Source organism: Aythya fuligula, chromosome 2 (assembly GCF_009819795.1).
Source record: "Aythya fuligula isolate bAytFul2 chromosome 2, bAytFul2.pri, whole genome shotgun sequence".
NCBI lineage: Eukaryota > Metazoa > Chordata > Aves > Anseriformes > Anatidae > Aythya > Aythya fuligula.
The window spans coordinates 40999182-41025050 of record NC_045560.1 but is presented as its reverse complement, the minus strand read 5'-3'; the positions used below and the strand labels follow the sequence as shown (position 1 = coordinate 41025050).

The 25869-nt window shown below is 43.4% G+C and overlaps 1 protein-coding gene across 3 annotated transcripts in view; it reads right to left on the bottom strand.

Annotated features, from left to right (window-relative positions):
* RARB (retinoic acid receptor beta) overlaps positions 1–25869 on the bottom strand; it is a 282674-nt gene that overhangs the window by 76913 nt on the left and 179892 nt on the right. Inside the window, exon 1 of one of the 3 annotated variants that reach the window (XM_032180619.1) lies at positions 13156–13843. The exons of 1 other annotated variant lie outside the window; for it this stretch is intronic. In XM_032180619.1, the coding sequence (XP_032036510.1) occupies positions 13156–13312 (157 nt within the window). In that variant the 5' untranslated portion in view covers positions 13313–13843. Of the gene's footprint in view, positions 1–412; positions 417–13155; positions 13844–25869 lie in introns of those variants that run through there. One more of the 3 variants, XM_032180620.1, reaches the window with a different exon arrangement.

The following is a 25869-nucleotide window of genomic DNA, read 5'->3' as shown; positions in this document are numbered from 1 at the left end:
AATAAAATGCACAGCCTGTCAAGCTGCAATGCTTGCCTGAATGGAAATTCAGTATTTCTGAACTGAATACCTGCTAGATAAAAGATGGTAACATAGTGGGGAAGGTAGCACGAAAACCTGACAGCACCGAATTTCTTCTTGTAAATCCACATCCTTGTCGCTGTGCTTACATAATATTTTATCTCTCTCTCTCTAGATGTTTATGGGTGCAATTTACTTCCCCCCTTGGAGCACTTGGCCTGGCAAGCACCACTACACCCTTTTCTCAGTAGGTGCAGGAGGAACAGAAAGCTGGGAAGGAGCTCGGTGTCCGAGAGCAAGGCGGGGGCAAGGCTGCAGCCGTGGCTAAGAGCAGATCTCTGCCCCCTGCCTGGAGGAGCAAAGATCAGTACGAGAAGCCTGGAGACAAGACGAGCACCGTGACCGGAGAGCACATTTTCCAACACTGTTCTCTGACTCTCTACCTGCAGTGGGTTTTCCTGTTAATCCCTCGGAGTGATGAATGCTCATAATTTTATCTCTCTGTCATCTGTCAGTACGATTCTCACTTTGAAGAGGAAAAAATGTGCACACACTGTACTGCAGACAACCAGATACGTGCTAGCAGTATTTCCTAGTCGCCTGGTGTTTCTTATTCACCATCTACTTTGTGTTTTTGTTTTTACCCAGCTACCCTGCTCATGATTTACAGCATTATCCCAACGTGCAAACAGGGAAGATGTCAACTGCACTTTACACAGAATATGACATAAAGGAAATATTTCAGAAGAGGAAATACTCCAAAGAGCTGGGCAAGCAACATTCAGGCCTGACCTAGTAGCAAATTCAACACCTGAAGTCCCAAGAAACTTAAGGCAAAGCTTATGCTTTAAAAAAGGGAAAATACTTGTTTCAAGTGAGATTCAATTCTAGAAGATCTTTGATGACTGTGGTTTAATCATTTTGCAATGTCTATAATATGACTATCCAATATAATACATATGTATATTATATATGTTTCAGAAAACATGCAATCTTTATGGAAAAAAAAAATAATAAAAACTTTTCTTGCCATATTTGAGAGATTAGGGCCATCACTTTCTGTAGAAATTAAGCTTATTTGTACAAATGCTTTTCAGCTGTCACAGTCAGAAGGACATGTTAGTGAGTGTAAATTCGTGCAGTGCCATCTTCCCGAATTTGCTGAAGGACAGCTTTTGGTCTCAGCTGACACTGAACCCATTCTGAAGCCACAGCAAAATATCATTGACAGTACACCAAGGCTACTCAAAAAATTGAGGGCAGTGGTGAAACTGTCCATAAGACTATCTATTTCAGTACTAGTAATTCACGGAGTAGCTGCGACAAGGCAGAGCAGCTGTTTTAAGGGATTAGTAAACTGTTAGTACAGCACAGGGCTGTGAGTTAGAAATCATTCACAGTGTAAGTTTCATGTGCTTTTTCCTCACTTCCTTTTCTCCGCCCGGATCTCGCTACACACATCTCTCCTGGAAATTCAGGGAAGTTACCGGTGCTTTTTCCACACATTAACCTACCAGATACGTCATCCAAGGAGCTTACTACAACTACTACTGCAAAGAGTAAGCTGTGAAGCCAAGAGACGCTCTCTGAAAAACTCCTCTCTGGCCAATTTACCCCGGGACCAAGCAGCAGGGGCGGTCGCAGCGTTGGGGCAGCCCCAGCGAGGACAGGGGCGCGTTGTGGCAAACTCCCACGTCGGGCAGGCCGAGGGGACACCCCGCTGTTCCGTGGCATCCCCGGCATTTGCAAACCAGTTTGTCTGATCACTAAGTTCTATTGTTTCCTCAGATAAGCAGGGCCCCAGTGAACAATTAAAGCTTTCAATAAATAATCTGTAAGCACATTCATTTGATTTACTGTTATTTGATACAGCAGTTAGTTTCAATGGGGCAGTTACTATTGATCACATAAAGTACTACAGACCAACATGAAACACTCCCAGAACTCCATGGATTATTACTCTTTATCTGCCACTCATCTGGCTTACTTGGAATGGTTGCAAAATTTAAAATCAATAACAACAATTAGCGTTCAGTACACTCTCAGGAATGAATCATGTGAAATATGTTTTGTTGCAAAAATGAAACGTTGGGGAGCACACCAACACCAGAGGCTCTTGCAAGCAGCAAAACTCTAAAAATCGTTTTTTTCCTGGTATTATAAAGTGCTGGGCACGGGGGGCAAAGAAAAGAAAGAATACGGGTATTGGAAATGCACCTGCAAGCACGCACACAGTTATAAAGGGCATTGACAGGATTTTCAAAATAAGCAATTTAAGAATACAACTTTCAACTAAGCGATGAGACAGAGGCACCAATTTTTCCCTTAGAAAATTCCATGATAAGGCCGGCAACGTCACAATCACTTGACCTCTAGAGGAGTTTGGGTTGCTAGTGGTGGCAGGGCCTGAGCCTGTGTAGCCATACAAAATGGTCTGAATCATCTTCCCCCCAGCTTTTACTGGAGAGACCATCACACACGCTCACACGCACTCGAAAAAGCTATCAAAATGTGAGAAATGAAAGCAAAATGAAATTAATAAAGCTGGAAATTGACTGTAAGTGATTTACATAGGAAAACACCTTTTAGCTTCAGATTCATATAAATTAGTCGCGAATCTAATGAAATGCATGGAAATAACAGTATTTTGAGATCTCTGCTAGAGTAATAATTCTAGATAATTAAAATGCAAAGCAATAAGAGAAATGTTTTATCATTAAACTGTAACCAGAGCTCTGTGTGAAATCATCCATTCAGAAGACTTGTTTTTCATCAATTATTTGTTATTTATCTGATGTAAATATAAGAAGGTCTAATTAAAATGTATGACTCCTTATGCAGCTTCTTGTCATTAAGACCAATGAAAGCATTCTGAAGACCATAATGAAATAATTATGTTTGCCTTTAAGAATCCTCTTCAACAACACATGGCAGTACTACACTAAATTAAAACATCAGGAACTAAATTTCTCTTGCATCTATTTCCATTTTCACTAATTATACCCCCAAGCTTTCCAATAGACCAGGCCCTAAAATTCTTTTGAAGCTGAAACAGCCTAAGGAGCAGCAGCCTTCTCAGAGTAATGGACTTTGATGAACAAACAAAGGTAATGCAGCCCTGCAAGCATTAATATTTCAAATAGAGTTATCATGTGAAAATATGTGTTTCTTTGAAAAATGGGGCAAGAGACGGCTGGTGAGGAGCCAAAGATGTGTTCCAGGGAAACTGATGCTCTGATTTAATCTGATTGAGTTGCGTCACTCCTTCCTCACCTCTTTTCGTCAGAGTGTTCATAGAATCATAGAATCATAGAATATCCTGAGTTGGAAGGGACCCTTAAGGATCATCAAGTCCAACTCTCGACACCGCACAGGTCTACCCAAAAGTTCAGACCATGTGCCTAAGTTCACAGTCCAATCTCTTCTTAAATTCAGACAGGCTCGGTGCAGTGACCACTTCCCTGGGGAGCCTGTTCCAGTGTGCAACCACCCTCTCTGTGAAGAACCCCCTCCTGACGTCCAGCCTAAATTTCCCCTGCCTCAGCTTAACCCCGTTCCCGCGGGTCCTGTCACTAGTGTTAATGGAGAAAAGGTCTCCTGCCTCTTGACAACCCCTTACGAGGAAGTTGTAGACTGCGATGAGGTCTCCCCTCAGCCTCCTCTTCTCCAGGCTGAACAGGCCCAGTGACCTCAGCCGTTCCTCGTACGTCTTCCCCTCAAGGCCTTTCACCATCTTCGTAGCCCTCCTCTGGACACTTTCCAACAGTTTCATGTCCTTTTTATACTGTGGTGCCCAGAACTGTTTGCTTGCTCTGCACAGAAATTGAGGATAGCAGAAGCACAACAAACACGGTGTTGCTGGGCAGTATCAGCGTAACATGCTGGAATTAAGCTCTGCTTTCGCATTTTAGTGAAGGTGAAAACAGCCCCTTTGAGCAGTTGCAGTGCTCACACCGGGCTCCATTTCACAGCTATTTTCTCAATCTGCATCCAGACACACAGTTCTTCCCGACACGTAGCTCGTGCTTCATCCCCCAAGTGTTGCAGTATCTATCCAAAACACAGGGAAAGGAAAGGACTTGGATAAGGAAAAAAAACAGAGAAGGATGTGAGTCAGCTCAGACTTCTCGCGATCAGCTGACAGCTTCGTTGCAGAACTTCAGAAGGATAATGCCCTGGTCTCAGAGGAGCAAATGCAGCAATGCACGTGAAATGCAGGAAGATGAGCAGCTGATGTACCTCACCCGCATCGCCTGTGACCGTGTGTGCAGCTAGGAAAGCACAACTGGAATGTGCTCTCGAGATGGAAAAAGGAAGGCTGGGCTTCGCCAGGAGGTGAGGATTTGAGGAAAGTCTATCCCTCCACTCACCCCCCTCACCAAAGATACTTAGCACAAGCATCTGAAAGGCATAGGTTTGCCTTTGCCAAGATTTGTTCTGCCTTTTGTATCTTGGTGCTCAAAGCGTGGGGTGAAAACAGAGCTATCTTTAACAAAGACAGATCTCCAGGGCTTCCCAGCCAGCCACTAAGGAGGATCTGACACACACCAAGCCAGTAATTAATAAAATTTCTTCCACAACTGAATGAAAGAAGCAAATCCAAACAACAAAGCAATGCAAAGGACTACTCTGAAAGATGGAGCGGAAAAAAAAAAAAAAGTCTCCTCAAGTTGGAGGTGGAGAGACAGAAGTACGAATAACTCTTTAAAAGCAAACAAACAAAACCCCCTGAGGGCCTGATCTTAACAAAAAAAAAGCTAACACGTGCATGACTTTTTTAGCCAGTCCTTCGACTCGTGCCCCAAGCCAAAAACGCAGATTGATGGATTAGTGCTCTCTGCTAGGAAGGGAAGGTTTGTAGAGAAGATAGCATCTTCGATTAGGCGAACAGGGGCAGTTGTGCAAAAAAAACCAAAGAGACAAGCTGTGGGGCACGCAGGCGTCCCTCCCTGCCTGGGCTGGAGGCCACAGGGAAAGCATCCATCTTCCGATCAAACGCCGCGCTCGGGAGCGGAAAGGTTTGGGCAGGTATCACCAGATGGCACTGTTACACAGTTTTCCAAGTCCTCTTCCTTCCTGTGCGAGTGAATGTTCAGTCTTGGCAAGACAGGCAACGTTGGTCTTCCCTGGGGCTCTGCTGGTACAGGGCGAGGGCTAAAGGAGTGGGGCTGGGGAGGAGGAGAGGGGCGAGGGCAGCGCCCACGAGGCCTCGTAGGGCTGTGGGTGCCCAAACACCTCTCCGACATTGGCTTTTGTGAACAGATGACATGTCTCAAGCAACTCAGCCCCTGTTATGCCCACTTACCATGCAGGGACCTGCAAACGCTCTTCACATTGGTCACCAGCTGGCAGAGGAGAGATTTTGGGACAAGACAGGCCAACACTGCCTTGTGGGCATGGAGAGCCCCTCTGGGATGGGCTGTGTGCTACCAGCCAGGTGGCTGAGCAATAACAAAATGCCCTGCTCTGGAGGACCACTGGAATGGCCACCTCAGGACTACATGTTCCACCACAAACTGCATTCAGATTAAAAAAAAAAAAAAAAGACATTATTTAAGAGATTTTGTTTCATTTCACTGACTTTTTTTTTTTTTCTTCCCCTGAATGAACCATTCCTTCCAGTCTGTGTGTGTTAGGGACACAAACAGCTCTCCAGCAGTGAAGCACCCTCTGAAGGCAATCTGTGCTGGATCCAGCTGCAGCAGTTGTCTCTGGTTGGTGCAGCACCAGGCAACTCGGTCAGTCGCTCCACATGGCTCCTACATGGCTTGGAAGGACAATAATCCTTATTTTTTCTCTAAGACAAAAAGCAATGTTGGCTGTTCCTTGCGCTGAACATCCACAGCAAAACAGCTTTTACTGGTATTTCACTGAAGCAGTGGTACATAAATATGTTAAAGGCTTAGTCATACAAGCGCTCTTGTGTCTGAAACTCCTATTAAAACCAAGGGTGGAGGGCTGAGTGCATTCAAGTGCTTCAATAGATAAGGCTCTACAAGACAAAGATACACTTAATTTGTCTTTTTATTGTTTGAAGATCCTTGCTAAAAATACAATGTGCGCCTAGAGAAAAGTATTATGGTTCAGTGGAAAGAGATCCTCCAAATCATTAAATGAAACCCAGCGGTGCTAAAGAGAGGGCTTTGTTGTGAGACACTTCCCTGCTCTTTATCTTAGGGGATGCACTTACAGGGTAAGATGTAAGTCACCCAAAGTGCACGAAACGGAAATCCTTCCAAACTGTGGATGGACTTTAACACCATGTCCTCAGCGGTGAGGATCCAGAGCACTTTGAGAATTTATAAATACTCACTCAAGCTTTAACCTATTAAACCCATACATGTGTCGCCCGCGTGTATATATTTAGCTTACATAGTTTTATAATATTCGGTTTATATATGGTATAAGCAGGGGGAAGAAAAATCACCTTGTCCAAGGGGAACAGAAGGTATATTATATACGCTGTGTCTAGGATTCTTTACACGGGCTCGCTGGATTATATTTCCATCTCTCAACAAAAGTATTTGAAGAAGCTGTAAAACTCACACAGAATGCTAAAAGCAAGCGGGGTCAGTTGCACAAGGGCTGGCATTAGTGTGTTAAGTTTTCTCCTGCCTACTCCCAAATAAAGGGACAAAGAAGCCAGCATTGTGGGAATGTGTTCCGAAACCACATGATATCCTTATCAGATTGTCATGTACAACACAAGTTCTCACACGGGGACCCCATGCTGGTGATCTGCCGTGAGCTGCCCCGTCACATGATGGAGGCTCGCCGCTCCCATTCGGATCGCTGAAATGAACTGAAGGAAGCCAGAGTCCCCCCTCCCTCCCCAAAATAAGCAAAATGCGCAGTGAGCACAGCCCTGTTAGTTCAGCGACGCTGGGAAAGCAAGCCAGAGCCGCTGCAAATGACGGGGGTGAGCACGAAGCAGATAAGCCAGCTATTGAAACCTACACCAGGAGGACGAGTCTGAAATTGCCTGAGAAAAAGTCTGCTCACATGCAAGGAAGCAAACAGAGCATCGGTGAAATAACAAATCAGGCAAAACACACAGAAGAAAAAAACAGGCTTGTGGTTTATACCTTGAATTCTGCAAACTTGAATTGTAAAAACTTGTGAATTCATAGAAAAAGAGTGATACGCAGTTAAAAATAAGTCCTGCTTTGTCATGCAAGTGTCTCCATTTCCACTCAGTGCTGTGAACTCTTGTCATCTAATTGCTTTTCCATGTAGCTTAGGTGAAATGGGAAAATCCTGTAAAATTTTTAATATTAAATGAAAGTTCTAAACAATATCTGGCCTTTTCAATACGCGGCCTGTTTTAAAAAGTGCTGAGGGAGCTCTCAGATGCTCGGCATTTTTGGAAACAAAGCCATGAAATGTAGATTTAGGATGCTAACTTCAGGCTACTGTTTCTGACATTCTTAACTTTTGAAACACATTTGCTCATGCAACGTCGGATTAATAAAACCCCAAACATGAGATTACTTTTAAAAAGGCAATTTAAAATCCAGATTATTATTGTTTTTTTTTTTTTTTTTTTTTTTTTTTTTTTTTTTTTTGCTGGAAGTTGTTTACCAATCACAATTGAGAGGAATAGGTAAGATTACGGTGACTGAAAGGCTACAGAGAGGAGCCATTCCCACATTGGATCAGTTTGTTTGTTTTGTACCTAGAATATGGTTCTCATAAAGAGGCAGCAGCAGACGAAAGGCATTACTCGCGGTTTGCCTGCTGCAAAATCCACTTCTGCTGCCCTCCTGCCTACCCTTTTTCCTGCAGTACGGAGGAGATGATTATTCTGTTATTTTAGACTAGTTTGGAGCATTTCATGCCTTCTATTTTCGCGGTTCCATTTGGTTTGAAAGGGCTTGGATTTCAGCACGGAGTGGCATGGGTCACACTGCATGGGGACAGACTTCATGCACACGAGCAAAGGTCAAAATCAATCATAGCTTTGTATTTCCAGCCCTATTACTTTTGGCAGTTTCCCCTGCCAGAAGGGGCTAAAATATTTGCTTCCCAAAAGGAGTAAACATCAATAGGGGGCAGGAGGAGCATCGGCTCCTCCGCCACGTCGTGGTGAGAAAGGAGGGGACGGGATCTCTTCCCCGTGACAGCCATTTAGCTATCTCCACGTTACGTGCAGCATTCCCAGCGAAAAGTTGAAGGATTTCACAGCGCAGCAACTTGAAAAGGACAATAGGCCTATTTAGGCAATTATATTATGCAGGCTTTGTTATTAGGCAGCCCTGCTCCGTCCCAGAAAGTCTGGATAATCAAAAGTGTCCAAGTACAGGAAGGGGAAAAGTACAACCCCACCCTCCTTCGCAGCCGCTGCCAGGATCTGTGGATCCTGAAGGGTAAAGTCTATTTACTGAAGTTCCTTGGCCATTTCAGACATCAACTGATATCCTTCCTCGCCAGGCTGGAAATGGCCTGGCCCCGGGCAGGGGGCGAGGGACAGTCCCCCCACTCACACTCACGCCAGAGCTGATCCCTACGGCCAGACAGACCTGTAAAGGTTTTTGGGGTGCAGCAGGAGCAGCAGCAGCCCTTGCCAGCACCACGTCCCCGTTCCCAAGCCCCACACAAGGCTGGTTGTGTGACCCCCAGGCCGAGCCCCCCGGCGCTGGGCTGTGGTGCGGGGGCGACGCGGGCACGCTCAGCTCTAAGTGGGGATTTAGCCAGATGCGAGGATGAGTAACTTGGCCGTCTGAAACATTATCTCCTGCCTTTCAACCCCTTAACTTGAGCGTAACCCTCTCCGAGGCAGCGCTGCACCAGGCTAGCTTTGTTCTGACAAGTTACACCTTCCCTGCACAGACGCATTAGGCGGGCGGGGAGTCACCCAGAGATGCATCGCCTCGCCGCCGAGCTTATCCCACCCTGGCTTCACCAGCGAATGCCTCTCATCATTTCTGTCTGCGGGAGTTTTTGACAGTGGGGCACGTCCATTAAGAGTTTTCCTGCGCCAGCAGCTGAATCGGGCGTCCTAGGTGGGAGCCTACATGCGGATTCAGCCGCTCTCGCTCCAATTAATTTGGAAGAAAAAATCCCCCCCCTGCAGGGTCTTGACTGAGAAAATCTGGATATCGAGGAAGATCAGGAACAAATACTTCTCATCGCATACTTCGGGGCATTAAGCCACGAGTACAAAAATTTAAATAGAGACCACGTTCCTAAGCAAATCAGTCCTAGCGACTTAGCTGTAAAGTTTATAAATGAACTTTAAAGTAAATAACCTGGTTCAAACAGATCTTGCCTTCTGGGCACTAGCAAACACACCTGCAGCAATGTGATACTTGGGAATGCAGATTACAAGCCCTTCACTTCAAAATGTTTGTTTTTAAATTCAGAAAGATGAAAGAAAATAAAGTACTGAGCTTTTTTTTTTTTTTTTTTTTTTTTTCCTCTTGAGCACAGATGTTTCTAGTATTTCCAGCGCTCGCAGGGAACAAGAACCTGACCCGAACACCGTAACAGCCTGGAATTCAGGAGTAAAACGTATGCCTTCTGGATTTTTATCTTCGTGAACTTTCTGAAAGTTAATACCTTCTAGATCCCCCCCCCCCCAAGTCGAGCACTTCCCACCGAACCCAAACCCAAGCAACAACTGCAGGCTGCAGGAGTGCCCACATCACGCCACGCTCGGTTGCCACATCCACAGCTTTTGCCATCATCAAATTTCTTATCTTCTAAATGTAACAAAACACAGCGGGTAGCAGACTTTTACACGGTATTATTAGCTAAAACACTACACCCTACCAAGCAAACTTACTCTGGTTTTGCGCCTCCTCACTTTAACCTGTTTAATTAACGAAGCCCAACGAAGACTTTTATTAACTGGCTTGTTTTCCAAGGCCAAAGGAAAATGGCCATTCCTCGCAGCTCAGTCCCTCTTAGGGCTTGTCCCGTTCCCACTTCGGCACCGTTCAGTTAGCTCGCATTTCACCAAAAGTTACTCTTTTTCTCTTGGTAGTCGTCGTTGCTGCACTACGAGGGTACAGAAAATTCCAGCTGACTTAAAAGTACAAATTAATCATTCTTGAGATCTTAACTGTAGTCATTTTTGTCCTCTTAAGAACTATTCTCCTCTAATTTGATTATATCGACCTGATTTTTATCTGACGAGGAAAGGAGCGAGAATTACTCGTGATTAAAAGCACAGTTGGTTCTAGTCTCAATTTTTAGTCCACGCTTTACTTTGTAAATAAATAACTTCTTTTCAAACCTGGAACAACGTAACTAATATCAGATAAAAATACAAACATGTAGGAGCACGATAATATATATATTTTGTATGTGCTTGTAACACGCCTTGCAATACACAGTGGCTAACGTTTGGGTTGCAGACCCATAGCAGGTTTTTCCTCCCCACAGGGGGAGGAAAAAAAATACCACACAAGTTAAGGTCATGTTTGGGTTGCATCCTACCCTCTGTTTTACTTTGCAGACCCTGGTGGACTAGAAAATTCGTGATGTGGCAGGATTGCGTTGGCTTAGTGAGCTGTAACAGGATTAACACACTGAGGATGTGCTGAAGTTGGAGACCTACAGCGTTCTGCCTCGCCCTCTGCCATGGCCAATTCTGCCGGCATCTCAGCTGAAACCTTGCTGCTGCCCGGGATCGTTGCTGGGCTGTTCTGAGCCTGCACTGTTCAGGTATTATTCCCTTAACAACCATTTACCTTTTACTCCACAATCACATCTCTATCAAAGCAATATTTCTCAGGCCTAGAGCAATGGCTGCAGGTGTACTGCTTTTATGGCAGAGTCAAAAATAAAACAATAAACTAGATTAAAAAAAAATAAATCTATTACACGTCTAGCAATTTCAAAATTTGGCTATGATTACATTTCATTTAATCGCAGAGTTCTTCATAAAAAGGGAGAAACACTTGAGTTTGAATTAAACATTGTTATCTTTGTATTTGTAAGCACTGGAGCAACCTTTAAACCATCAAGAGCTTTCTGTACCACAAAAGTTCTGTTTTTTGATGTTATTTGCAGGCGATACAACATAAAATCTTACATTTTTTTCCGAATTTGAGTATTTTATAATCCGTGTACATACATTCATCCACACTCATAAAGTGCTTACACTTTCTCCAAAATTAAAAACACAACTTGCTCTACACATCAAACAGAACTCTTCATTTAGACAAACTAAATTGCTTTTCCATATTTTTATATACCATTAAATTTCAGAGCTTAAATTACAGCCACCGTATTGTAATTCAGGTTTCGGCCTGATTTTACATTCCCATGCAGTGAAGATTAATCCCATTGCTTACAAAGTTATGGGGCCGGATTCCTGAATGCATTTTCCTTGTATTTTTTTATTTACTTTAGTTAATACGAGTTTCTTTGACTAGCTAAACTTTGCTGTTATCAACACTTGTCTCTTATCACAGGCCCTAAACAAATGACATATTTACCACTCATTCCATTCTGATAAGGGTAATCCTGTGTTTAACTTCTCCAAGAACAAACACCATATATTTTGTTTTTAAGAATCATGCTCCTAGTTATTAACAAAATAGAAGTGAATGAAGAGAACATTTTGAAACCAGAAGTTATTTAAAGACTATTTTGCAAATGACAGCTTTTTATCATCGCTTATTCCTCCTACTTCAGGAAAGTTTATTTAATTCTAAGTTTCCACAATATCCCCGCCAAAGTTATACGAAAGTTTAAACCATAGGAGGAAAGCACATTTTTAGTGAAACATCTGTTTGTTCCCCCTCCCACTGCAGCTCTCCCATAGCTAGTAACATTATTTGGAAGAAAGAGCTTTGTTTCCTATCTCGTTTGAAGCACTTTGAGAACGGCGTGGAGAAAATAAACATCCCATGCTGAACCTCGCAGTCTAATTTTAATTGTAAAGACATCAAAATATTTGCAGCGTTGTAGGCTGGTAGGCATTGATTTTTACGATTCTGTTTTCCTTGCTCAGCCCACACAAATGTCATAGGCTGACTGAAAACTTTTGAGAAGAGAGAAAAACAACACTACTTCACCAACCATTTTTTAAATTTATTTTTCACTCCCACTCACTTTCTCGAGATAAACTACATTGAAGGGAGAACTATTCTAATTACTAAGCAACTTTTTAAACACAGTGCATAACAAAAAATTCAAACAATTATGCAGTTAATGGTGTACTGAAGTGCCCGAGAGCATACTAAAAACATTTTGATAGATAGCCAAGTCATTTATCTAAATCACCGTCAGAGCAGTGAAGCATCCTGCGAGCTTTTATGCAGAGTAAAAGGTGATGCTTTCTGGCACTTCTTGTCGTTTCTCAAAGTTGGAATTGTGGTGTTAAAATTCTGCCATTGTTTGCCACCTATGCATTTCAGCACAAAATCAAGACCCTCTAACAGAATAATACGTTTTCAGAAGTGTCCTGCCACTAACTCTTCTTCCCCTGCTGCCAGTGTAACCCTGCCTGAATCTCAAGGTATAGAAATAATTGATGGTTAAACTCAAAGGGTGTTCACAGTAAGTAGTTTTCTAGCAAAACAGCAACTACTTAGAGCAACAAAGTGAAGAAGAAAGGTGGCAGGAAGGTCAGTACAAAGAAATATTGCCTTTTCTTAGGAAACTTAAAACTCCTGCTTGATTTTTGGACTGGCACCTACCCACTGCAATTCAACGTCTTTGTAAGAACTGCACAGAGCAGCATTTTAATTGCTTGGCTGCCCTGCTAAAATGCACTTCAAGACAACAAGCATCCAGATTATCAAACGTGGTGCAAAATTAGATTACGGAGGCAAAGAAAAAAAAAAACAACAACGACTACAGAGATGTTACGTAAATTCGTCCTTCACTGGTTGGAGTTTTACAAGTGCTGTATTATATTGTAATTTTGTGTGTTCCTGCTTGGCTTCCCAACTAGTTCTAAGGATCAATATGCGACATATGAAGGGATAAACAGTAAGCTCGGTGCTTCTTTCCTTTTTCCTTCCTTGCCAGAGGAGAAAAAAAAACGCTTGCAAACCACATTCTGCACAAAAGTCCCCCCACCCCTCCTCACCCCTGCAGTTAATTACAAGTATTTTTTTTTTAAATACATGCAAATAATCATAATTGCTTTAAAGTGGAAAAATAACAGTTGGGACCTACATTGAGCACTGTGCCGGTGTTGCCACTCTGTTTGTGCCAATCCACTGAAGCATGCTTTGAGAGCCTTCTCCTGGAGCATGCAGGAAGACGGACTCGCAGTGTAGAAATCCAGCATCTGAGCAGGGCTCACTGCTAGAACATCCATACAGTCAAACATGATTCCCCCTGCACAGAATGCCTGCAAAAGTGCTTTCCTCTAGGTGTGGAGGAAAATGGCACATAAAAGTACACCCAACTCCATCAAACTCTGCCCCTTTTTTGGCACGTAGGCTGTTGGTCTTTTTCCCAGACCAGAATCATGAATTATGACAGACAACACAGCTAAAAGCCTGTAATTGATCCAAATGATCATTTACCATTTTCCAGGCTGCCCAGCCAATCCAGCAAGATGGGGGGAAGCGAGCCGCATTCCAAGTTTTAGCTCCGAGCAATCTCCCCCAAAATTTCTTTAGAACCAGTCCCGCTCCTCAGGCGCTCGCCGGCTGCGTGCCGCTCCTCGTGCCGCGCGGACGGCCCGAGTCCCGGGGACGAAACCGCTCCGGTAGGACCTCTGGATCCCCCTCAGCCATGAATAGATCCTTCTGCCTCTGAACAGCTCACTTCCTACTACTTGTGTCACGCAGAATGAAAGATTGAATTGCCTAATATATGCGAGTGAACTTTCTGTGAACCCTTCCCAGGCTGCTAACCTTCAAATGACCCAGGCGTCTGACATCACCAGCTCCCAGGATTCTCACACGGCTTAAAAACTCCCAGCAGCCCGGCAGCCAGCAGCCAGCGGGCGGCCGGGGCGAGCTGCAGCCCTCCCCGGGTCGCCCCGCTCTGCTCCGCCGGGGCCGGCTGCGAGCGGGCACGGATGAAAAAATAAAATTTAAATCATCATAATTAAAAAAAAAAAAAAAAAAAAAAAAAAGATAAAATTAAAACCAGGAGGGAATAGAAACGGGGCCCTGTGCTGGTCGGGAAGCTGTTTGCACAGCGCTGTTTTGAGGTGGTTGCAGGGAGCGGAGGGGTTGCAGGTTTTGGCTCCCTTCGCTGCAACTTGTGGGCCCCCTCCCCGCTTCCCTTCTTCCCCCGCCACATTCCTCAGCTCCCCGGGGAGGCCGTGAGCCGCACCGCAGACACCGACACCAGCTCTGCCCCGGCTGCTGGGGGCACCACTCCTCCCTGCCGCCCGCAGCACTGATGGCTGGCACCAGCCCTGTGCCTGGCAGCGACCCTGTGGGCCCATCCCTGCTGTGTGTGTGTGTGTGTGTGAGGCAGGGGGGCATCCAGCTCCCCATCGCTCCTCACCACCCCTTTTGCCACCCTAAAGCACACAGAGGTGTGTTATGGCTGTGGAGGAGCTGGGCCATGCTGCCCAGTGCTCCCACATTTCCCTGCTGAGCTGGATCCCTGCCCCGTGCCCAAGGAGGTCCTGGGGCAGCAAGAGCAGAGCCTGGCCTAGGGCAGGAGGCAGCCCCGCAGCCCCCTCCTCTCCCTGCCCCACTGCTGCTCCCTGGGCAGGTCCCAGTCCCGCCTGTCTCTGATTAGCAGAGAGGGGCAGGGCTGGCTCCAGGGGCTGTATCAGCTTTCATGGGGCTAATGAGCCCCAGCTCCCTGTGGGGTGAGAGGGGAGAAAGGCAACGGGCAGCTTTGTGGGGGCTGGACACACTCAGAGCTCATCCTGTGCCCCAAAAGCGTGGCTGCCCCCGGGCAGGGGACCCGGCTGCCCCTTGTGCCCAGGAGCCGCCACCTCCTCCCCCGCCGCCATTTTGAGAGCATTTGGGGCTGCTCCCACCTCTCCTCATGGCCGGCGGCACACCCCAAAGCCCACCCAGCAGCACTGCTGGCAGCCCTCCCGTGTGGCCCTGTGAGGGGAACGGGACGCAAGGCCTTGCTGGGTTGCTGGCTGGGATGCCCCATACCCCTGGTGCCAGGGCTGCCCTCGGCCACCGTGGTGTGCTCCCCTAGCTGCTGGCCCACCCTTTGTGCCTGGCCTACCCTTTGTGTCCGGCCTGAGCAAAGCTCTGGCTTTTTTTTTTTTTTTTTTCTGTAAATAACAACCTCCTGCAAAGTCCTGCTTGCAGAGAGGCTCCACCGAGCGCTTATCGCTACACGCACTTTAAAAATGAAAAATAACATCGATGAGCCTGGAAACGCTCCCTCTGCCCCGCTGGAAAGTACATGAGCTAAATGACCACATGCGTGCTTTTACTTTAAGCAAATGAGCCAAGCCTCTGGCAGAGCCAGCACTCAGCTCTGACGAGCCCAGAGTGAGGTTTCCAGAGGCACAAAGGAGCCCGGCCTCCAGGAGAGGCCAGCGCTTCCCTCCCTTCTCTGCCTCGCAGCCGTCCCTCCCTTTTCCCCTCCAGTCACTTGTGTGGCTTCGCAGCACTTCTGAAAATCAAAAAAAATAGCTCAGGTTAGGAAGCTGAAAAATGAAACACTCCATTACTGCGTGTTTTCTAAAACCCCAAGATCAGAGTCCGGCTGAGCAGGGGACACCGAGCAAGGAAAAGGCACACAATTGAGGACTGTAAAGAAATACCGGAGAGAGATTCACTCTTGGACCTGTGCAACCAGTTTAATGGATGTGATGTCCTCTCTCTACAAAAAGTCCTTTGATGATCTGAGAGCTCTGTGACAATGCCTGTAAATTGCACTAACAAAACTTCTCACAAAGGTTCAAGAATATTAAAAAGAAAAAAAAGAAAACCCATGCACACTTGCTCCCTTGAAACTGATACATCCATATTGCAGACAAGAAGCCAGCAAAAAGACCTGCTGTAATCTGAAAGAAAATCTGCCTGAAAAGATAAAAACAAAAGCTTTTCTTAACACTTTTTTTCCCCCTCAGACAGGAGCACTCTAGCTGTCCCTGCAGCAGGCAGTGTCTTTTTCCATATTCCCTCTATGTAGAAGACGGACAAAGCTGAAGTTTAACACTTTTTAAGGACTTTCTAAGTTCGTCAGGGTGTCCTCCCCCATGCTGGAAGTCCTCAAGCTAATGAAGTCCCTGACACTCTGTAATCTGAAAATTATGCTCAGCACATGTTTATCCAAAAAGTCACCCTTTAGGGAAGGCTTGTTTAAACATTTTCAGCCCAGCAAGCAGAATTCTCCATAGCATAAAGGCAAGTGGAAAAGTGGTTAATTTTGTTGTTAAAATCTCAGCTGCCTATGTTGCTGCAATTTGGTTTGTTTTGAGTAACAAAGCTAAATTAGAAAGCAGCGTTTTCTAACCAGATGATACAGCATGCACGAGAAGTTCGGAATATGCAATGCGTCATCATAAAAATAATTGGAAGGGATCATACAAAACACAGTATGTTTTGTCAGTCTCCAACTTAGGGAGAAAATAGCGTTTTGTGCAGACCAGGGCTCTTGGAACAGCCTAAGCTTATGCCAAGAAAAACATATTGCCCATGTGAGTTAAAATAAATAAAATCATACAAACAGAAATGCAGTTCTGTTTATTCCATTACCAGCCCTATAAAACCATATTTAAAAATAAAAGCTGCCCGTTGTGCCTCAAAACGGAGACTGGCAACTTCTGAAAGTAAATGTCAGGAAGTCATGCTTAACTGCATACGAATTGAAAAAGATTGCTTTTTCACACTGTATCTAAATGAGCCAGGTAGCTCATCATGTTTTATTACGAATAATAGTTGTGCTAATGCTTATACTTATTACTAAAACCACATGTAATTAACGAATTCTTCAAATAGTCTAATGGTTTGCTCACATACTATTTCTACAATACAGTAATTTATGTATCTAATAATTCACTCTGAAATGGCGTGATGCTTGTTTTTCTTGAACAGGGTATCAGGAAAAGCTACACTCATAAAACAGTGGATATTTTCTAATTTAGATCAGGACTAAGCATAACTATTGTGATAACTGATAGCCCCCTCATTCAAATGTAATGAAACTTTAAGTAATGCCACATATTTTAAATGTCTACCCAGCTCATACAGAGGTGCAAGTAGGAAACAACCCTCCAGTATCTTCCACTTTATCCATGCAAAGAAATTTTGATTTTACATCACCACTTTGATCTGTTTTCTCTCAGACTGCAATGGCAGAAACTTTACAATAAACATATTCTAAGCCACAAGTGAAATAAAAAAGCAAAAGTTCAAGTCAGAAATCTATTTCCTTTGGTGTTACTGTATATTTGTCAGTGTGACATAGCACATTTGAAACCCATAATCATAAAACAAAAATTTACAGCCAAGGTTTAGGGTCTACATCTGTTTCTCTGGTTTTTGTACTGCAATTACCCACTGGACAATTCCGCGAGAAGCACTATGAATCATGCACTGCTCACGTTTGTGCTGGTCACTTTTTCGTCAGTACAGGAGTCTGAGGAGTCCGTAATGTGCTCCACCAAGAGAGAGAGTTAACTAGAATTAGGATTAGTGCACTAGGCTCTCTAAATAAAAATGACTTTACTGCGAGCAACGCGGTGCTCCTGGAGCATTACAGGCGTATTTATAGCATGGAAAAATTAAGAAGTACATGCAAAAATTCTCTAAAACGAAATACCTCAGGGGAGGCATACTTTTTTTTTGCATGCATGCATTTTACTATTAATCAAACGTAGCACTCTCTTGAAACAGTTTTGACAGCAGAGTAAATGGTTACTAGTGAATGATGTGTGTGTTTAAGCAGTGAAAGCAGAGACAAAGTGATGTTTTCTTCTACTCCCTAGGCAAGAGCTGACACTAAGCTTGCTGCCTCAGCTTTGATACTCACAGATTCCTTTGTGTCAGTTGCTGGGAGAATCACTGGCAGTTCACTAACCCTGCCTCACACACAGGGGCTTTGATTTTTACCTCTTCATTGAGAATAGATGTTAATATGAAACAGTGCTTGTCTGCCTTGGCGCTTCTTTTTTTTTTTTTCCCCTCCAACTGGTGATACGGGGTTTCAAATCCAAGAATCTGAATCACCATAACACTACACGTATTTTTTTAGCATTGTAGCAAGTTTTCCCCATATCTCAAGCACAAGAATGATGTTAAAACATTGTGGGGAAGAAAATCACTGGGACACAGTGATGGTTGCATATTTAAAACTCCAAGGTAGTTCTGATGAAATGGAGATCAATCCTGAGCAAGAATGGCCCCCAAGAAAAGAAAAACAGTAAAATTACTGGCACAAAAATGACACGCATGGCATGGATGATCATGAAGTACAGTGAAATTAAGTCAAGAGTTTTCTTGTGACTGCTGTACGCTACTATGCGCAACTCACAATGACTGAAACAGGAATTTGCACGTAACAGGAAGAATTACTTCAGGCCTGAAATGTAACAGCAATTGGCGAAAAAGTATTCAGAGCAGAACAATATTTGATTTTAGATGGGAAAAGCAGAGTTAGTCAGCTCCAGAACCTGGGCATGCAACAAGCCTGCAAGTCACTTGAAGTGATAAAAAAGGCTTTTTGTCTGTTGTAATTGGTGGGTATGTATTTGTAGAGATGCCTTTATAGCTGATTGCTTAACTTAAAGGCAATGAAAAGAATTCATCTCCACAATCTGGAGCATGCTGCCATGTTTCTCAAAATCCACTCTGCGTTTTACGTTCCCTTGGCCCCAAGCCAGGGAAAGAGAACTGCCCTGGCTGATAAAACTGGAAGGGTATCTGGTTCAGCAGCCCATTTCTAAGACTGACTGCTACTAGATCTTCCTAAGGAAAATGCAGGAATCCCCAGGGACTGGCAAAGTGAAACTCACCCACAGGTTCCCAAATAGCCTCTTCTCTAGCAGTGAGTCACATCAGCATTAGAGCATGAGATTTAATATCCTTTCCAAATTTGTTTCTAGTAGTAACCCTGACGTTGTAGATATTCATGTATACCCAAGATCTTTTTTGGATCCTGATCAATTTGTAGCTCCGTGTCACAAAAAGGAGATAGAAAGTTATTCAGCCTGAGAAAGACGGATGAATATTAAAAAAAAAAAAAAAGACATACAAGAAACCACAACACCATAAAACTTATCCATGCTGTGAGTAGAGGAAAACATAGTCAAAGCTGCACCTCTAAGGCCTGAAAGGCTGACTGCTGCCAGTTCCAGAAAGGTTGGCAAACAAGCAATGACATCATCAGCCTAAAGCCTGGATGACATGTATTTCTGAAAGATTAAAAAAAAAAAGAAAAAAAAAAAAAAAAGGAAAGTATTATTATATTTACAATTGGCTGCATACTGAATAGCCTTCACTTGCTGTTTGGGAGATCCTGCAAACACTATGCTAAATGGTTGCCAGTAAAAGAAGGGGGAAAAAAAAAAAGTTCTGTTTCATTTTGCTTTCTTTTTAAATGACCAGAAACTGTTGTTTCAAGGTTTAGCCAAGAAAGAGATTTTTACTGCTAGCTTATAAATCCCTCAGAACAGAGAGTTATAATGGAAATGCTGAGGTAACTACGGTGCCATGCATGGCACTGACACATTGCATTATATAATCCGGGGAGAATGAGGGCTGGGAGATCTATAAACTGTAAGTAGAAGCAAGAGGTAAGAAAGAGCAGAAGAGCAAGTAGAAATATTGAATGTTAAACTGCAGAGAATACTTCTAACAATAAAGTTTCCTGTACGCTGCATATGTTCGTAGTTGGCTGAAGGCAAAAGAGCACAGAGCTCTTTTAAAAATAACAACAGAGATTCCAAAAGGCTATTTAACTGCTTTGTTTCTGCCCTTTTCAAGAGGAAAAAAAAAATATCAAAAGTTACCTAACAGAAGGGTAATATCTCCTGTTGTTCTGATATCCTGAAAGGCACTTCACATTGTGCACATAAATGAAGTCAGAAAGCACCGAGTAAGCAGAGCTCCCAACACAGACATCTTACAACCCCAGCTGGAACCAGGAGCAGAACAGAAACTGGGACAACAGCATTTCTAGGATTTCACCGATGACGTCTTAAACTCTTAGGGAAAAATTAGCCCTAGTGACTTTCTTCCAAGAAAAGGCCAAAGTTAACTGAGAAAAAACTAGCACTACAGTTCAGTGCAGGCCTATATCCTGACAGACTGAGCCTTACGTAAGCCCTGCTTTGAAAATCTAAGGCAGACTTAAGCAGCATTTAGGGCTTGTGCTCAAGCACTGCTGCAGACAACCTATACAGGATGATCCCAGAAGCCTGCAAATAGCAGCAATGCACCTGCACAGAGCTCTGGTCACATAAACCTGATGGAGAATCGATGGACTGGATTATGCCACAAGTGTAAGCCAGAACAGACTGGCAGCTTGGCAGCCTGGTGCACATATTCATGACAATTCAGCTCCTGCCCAGCTAGTTGCCCATCAAGCTTACATCAAACTCTGGAAGAACAATCCAATGTCCTACCTGTGGGTATCTCAAACAGCAGAGGAGTGTTGGAAAATGTGCTGGCATATCTACCTAGCTAGCAGAGGTAAGGACAGTGAAGGAAATGTGGTGGTACAGCCTGAAAGTCCCGTGTAATTATGGTCATTATGCAAACACCTCTACCCTGCTTCTTGCTCTAAGGCACTTCAAAACTGTACCTGTTTTATGGTGGAGATGTACATCCTATGTGGGCACAGGCTAGAGAACAGCACACGTGCATTTTTGCTGCAAGTGATGGAGAGTTACCCAGAAACAAACAAACAAGAAAACAATTTGCCAATTTGTCACTGCTATTTTCTTTTGCGGAATATGTGCCAGCAATACTGCATGAATTAACTGAGGGCATGCATCCTCTTAGGATGTTATCACTTTAACTATATTGATGTAGCCTGAAAAGTAAACTTTGCTAGTAGGGTCAGTTTTACAAGCACACAGGTTATCTTAAGGGAACTATTGCTGAGCAGGTAAGGGATTCAGTATATCCCCGTTATGCTACAGTAACAGTGTCCCTGACTAGGCTGTTGCAGGTACAACTCTTTCAAAAGAGGAAAGATCACTTCCTTACCCTCAGTTATTACACTGATGTAACATGCAGACATAGATGGGATCTCAACAGACTGGAAAAATCAGGCTGGGCTTGACTCCAGCATTCAGTACAAGCAATGGCAGCATAAACGATGCCTGGTCTAAAACGCTGGAAAGATGTTTTCTGGTTTTCAAACTATATTAGCATACACCAATCAAGTTGCTCTTGGGTGCATTCCTCAAGTTCTACTTGGTCTCTGCAATTTCAATCCACAAAGCAGAATCTGCATGGTCTCAACCTGCTTAAGATAGTCCCATGCTGGTTAAAGAGAATCCTCAAATTCCCATGCTGTTGGCCTAAAAGATACCCACAGTGAGGCACAGAAGAGACTGGATGTCCACTCGTATTATGGCCACGATCACTCAGGGAATCATGGCTGGCAACTTATTTTTATGGAGGGGGACACTGGGGACAGAGGGGAATAAACAAAGCTGGGGTGGAACTGGAGACTGTGGTGGTCAACAGCATATTGCCCCAACCATTGTGCAGTATCATGTTTTTTTTTTTACCCTTTTGGGACCACATGTAGGGGAGGATGTGCAAGGTGGTCTTAAAGAACATAATGCAGCACATAAGGCTTGACAGATCTACAAAAATCTGCTTTGTGTAAGACAGACCAAAACCCTTCATTTTGATATCTTCAGCCTTCTTCTGGCTGAACAATTCTCCATACAACTTGCCGTCACACTAAAAACAAAAATATTCCTTTTAATCCATCTACAGTTTTGGGCAAACCTCCTAAGAAGCAGGCTTTGCATTCACAGTATGTTATCTTCCATGTATTCTTATCAGCTGTAGGCTATCGGAAGAACAAACTTCTCCTGTCTTGATATGGAGACCTACAAAGAAGAAGGTGTAGAAGGAACCTCTTTCCCTCACAAGGATAGCTCCAAGATTTGGCCCTTGCTGCATCCATCCTTTCTGTCTTCAGCATGGAGTATCCTAAAGGATACACCAGAAGAGAGCTCAACTTCTTCAAGGAACTATCAAGACGAGTAGATGGGGAAATAAGCCTCAGCCCACAGGAGGTTTAATATCACGAATGAGGCATATGCGTGCTCCCAATTCTGACAAACGCTGGAATTCTCCTTAAAATTGCGACATCATGTTATCTTCGACAAGATCCTAAATGCCAAGCTAGTGAATATGTGCCATTTAAAGACTTCAGGAAGTTAAAGTTCCACCTACTGGGTACCTAAATTTGTCTGAAACGTGTTAATTTGTTTTTTCTAGAACAGACTCGCTAAGAGTACAGACGCAGACCATTGATACTTGAGCCTATTCTGCCGGCTGAACAATGCTGGAACATGATGTCAGCCGGAGGCAGGTCTGCCTGAGCCTGTAAGAAAGGCTAAGAGCTTTGCCAACACAAGTTATCAGGCAGAACCTCGCTGGAAAAAATGAGGCACAAAGATCCAAGCGAAGTGTAAAACATATTGAGGATGCAGTGACATGTTGACAAATACCACTCCACTCCTTTGCTTCCTATCAGAGCCCAGCAGTTGAAGCAGAGATTCCTAAGCAGTGTTTTTACAGGCCAGGCTTAGTCTCCCCCTCATCTTATCAGCAGCCTTCAAAGGGACTTTAGGTGGATCTCCTCCAGGAAAAAAGGAAAAACAACAAAAAAACTCAGAAGTGCCACCTCTTCCATACAAATACATTGGCACAATCACTGAGGCTTTCCTTAAGCCGGGAGACTTTGAGAAAACACACCTGGCTCTTCTAAGGGAGAAAATAAAGAACTCATGCTTCAGCCCTCAAGCCTTGAGTGGACTTAAGAAGAGGAATAGCTAAACAGAGAGTCTAGTCAGGACACAGTGAAAATCAATACCGGCTTCTTGAAATATCTTGGGCAGGAAGGAAGCTGAAGGTTCAGATGTTCAGCCACTCTTTCTGCACAAGCAAATGTGCTGAAGGCAGAGTACACAGGTGAGGACATAAAGGTAGGAGAAGGCTTTCCTGAGGATCAAGAGCAGAGTTGTTTTGGAAACACTGTCTTTCAAAAGTTTTCTAGTTTTGGTGCAAGACAGATCTTTCCACACACTGCTCAAAGTTGTCAAAAAGTAACATTTTCAGGGATAAATGTATGCCATTGCACTGTTATTTTCTGACTTTGGTGTGGAATACAATTATTTAAGACTCTGCAGGAGAGTATGAAAGGAGCTGGAGTGTAATTCTAGTTCAGAAAACCTCCAATAACTGACAACACGTAAGAAACACAAGATAGATGCTTTGTATTGTCGGTCTGAGCCTCATTGGCTGGAAACCCTGACTCTCGCAGCAGGACTCAGTTACATAGCAACTCCTGAGGGCAGATTAACCCTTTCCCAGTAAATGTATTTTGACATGATTCAAAACACCTTTCCCTCCCCCTGCCACAAAATAATTCTGTAGGCTTGCAAAAAATATTTGGAAAAAGTGAGTCGAGTGCTACTAGGGTAAAAGCAAAACTCACCGTGGGATACTGATGGCACAGTATGCAGACAGCGCAGGGAGCTCAGATCCACCCGAATTATATTCAGTATTACCAGATGTTGTGACGTGTGGGAAACACTGAATGTATTTTTCATAAAACAGATCATGCTTAGTCTGTGGGGATCCGATATGGACTGCATTTATCAAGCACCAATGGTTTCTTTCACCCAAATTCTGCCCACTCATCAACTTCTGTATGGATAATTGCTGAAGCATTAAAAAATCCTGAGCTGATGTAGGCAATACTTAAGCAATCTATAAGAGAAGTTTACACCATCCCAGAATGTGTTACTTTCATTCAAAACTATACAAGCTGACTACTGTAAACTCTCCTGCAAATCTCACGATACTTTTTTTTTTCTTTCTTTCTTAAATAGCTCTTTATAATTACTGGCAGCAAATAATTGCATGAGAATCTTAATTTATTTCATTATAGCAATTTCCTTATTTTGTTTTTAGAACTGCACTGCATTTATGTGTGCGTGCATTAAATATAAGCATGACATAAAGATTAGCACGCTGGTATTCCCACTCTCCTAGTCATTATGGATAACAAAGCTTGATTCTAAAAATGTCAAAAAGCCAAGCCAAGGAAGATTCCTAAAGCTCTCCCTTTTTAAAATCTTACAGTTCAGCCCTGCTGTTTCCCCCTTTCCCCCCTTTGAGAAGAAGAGATGAAACAGGGGGCCTGGAAGGGCACACGTCCTCGCTCAGGGCATGCATTGTGCGATTGCACCTCACTGCTGTGAGCCACAGCTGTATACCATTAGGAAAAGGAGCTACTGGGTTTCCAGTGGAGAAGATAAAGAGATCAGACTGATGTGATATAAACCTATTCCTGACCATCTTCTGATCACGATAGGTGGGAACTTTGTATCTCATTTCTTCTTTTCAGACCCCAAAATCAGATGCATGGACCAAGGGGCAGTAACCAAGCCTGGGAAGGGCAGGCACCATTGGCATGGCCCAATTTCAGAGAAGCAAGGTTAAGACTATAGCTTTCCTTTTCCCTGGAAGACCCAAGGACATCCTCATCTGAAGGAGAAGCCTTGGACCAAGCCTTCTCACATTCCTCTTTCCTTACCCACCGCTCTTGCACCCGGATGCACTGGAGCAGCAGATCCCTTAACGCACGCCTCTCACTGACATCTCCTCCTCAGGAGGGCATTCGCTGCTCAGCAGAGGCTCCTGGACCCCATTTAAACCAAGAGTATGAAAATGAAAAATCAAATTGGTCAAGTAATGCAGAAAGAAATTTAAATTTCTTTTTTTCTTCTTTTTTAATTGCTTCAAAAATAGCACGTAACCTTGCTACACTAGCAAAAGAACTCACACGCATGCTTCAGATGTGCCTTTCTTTTCTAAATGTTTCACACACCAAAAGTTCATCTGTATTTTCTCCCTACGGTTCACACAGACTGCTTGTAAATCCAGCAGGATAGAAAAAAATATATATATTATTTAAATCTTAAAGTATGTTTATTATTAAATTTGTTTTAATGCACGGTATCTTGACAGCTCTTCTTGAGCAGCTTAGCTGCTCTCTTCATAAAACTCAATACAGTGTACAGGAGATTAGCCCAAAAAGAAATACTTCAAAAAAATACTTCACTGTGTAGAAATGCATTAGCAGGAATCAATTCCAGTCCTTTTTGTGGGTTAAGAAAATAATTTATGTTTGGCTATCATTATTCAGCTAAAATTATGATGGACGCTCTTGGGAACCTGGCCTCTGAAAGGGTAAAATCTGAAAGACTAGGTTCAATGTGCTTAGACTCTGCTGAAAATACCTTCCCCTACAAGTGCTACCAGATACCCATCAAATACTCGTGTCCCTCATTAAACTAATGCTTTCCTGCATAATGAACAAGACGGTACAAAATATAGGTGTACTCCAGTGTCTTGCTGCTAAGGTAGGAGATACGAAAATAAATTTGCAACCATATCATTATATCAATCTCCAGCATTACTGCATCAGTACTATAACCCATAATTAACTAGCTGCAGGTCAAATTTCTAATAAATCTTTAGAAATTAAATGTATCATTTGTCAAAACCATATGCCTTCATAAATTGATTATTCAGAATTTAGAAGCTTTTTAATTAGGAAGAAATTTATGCAATACCATGTGTAATAATTACGAATCAGCTCTTCTGTGATATTTTTGTACATCAGCAAAAATTAAAACATTGGAAAACATTACCAGGTCATTGCAGTATTTCAATGTCAAAAGAAACACAGAGTTTAAATCTAGAGGTTAAAGATATTTTCCCATATCTTTTACATCTTACACCG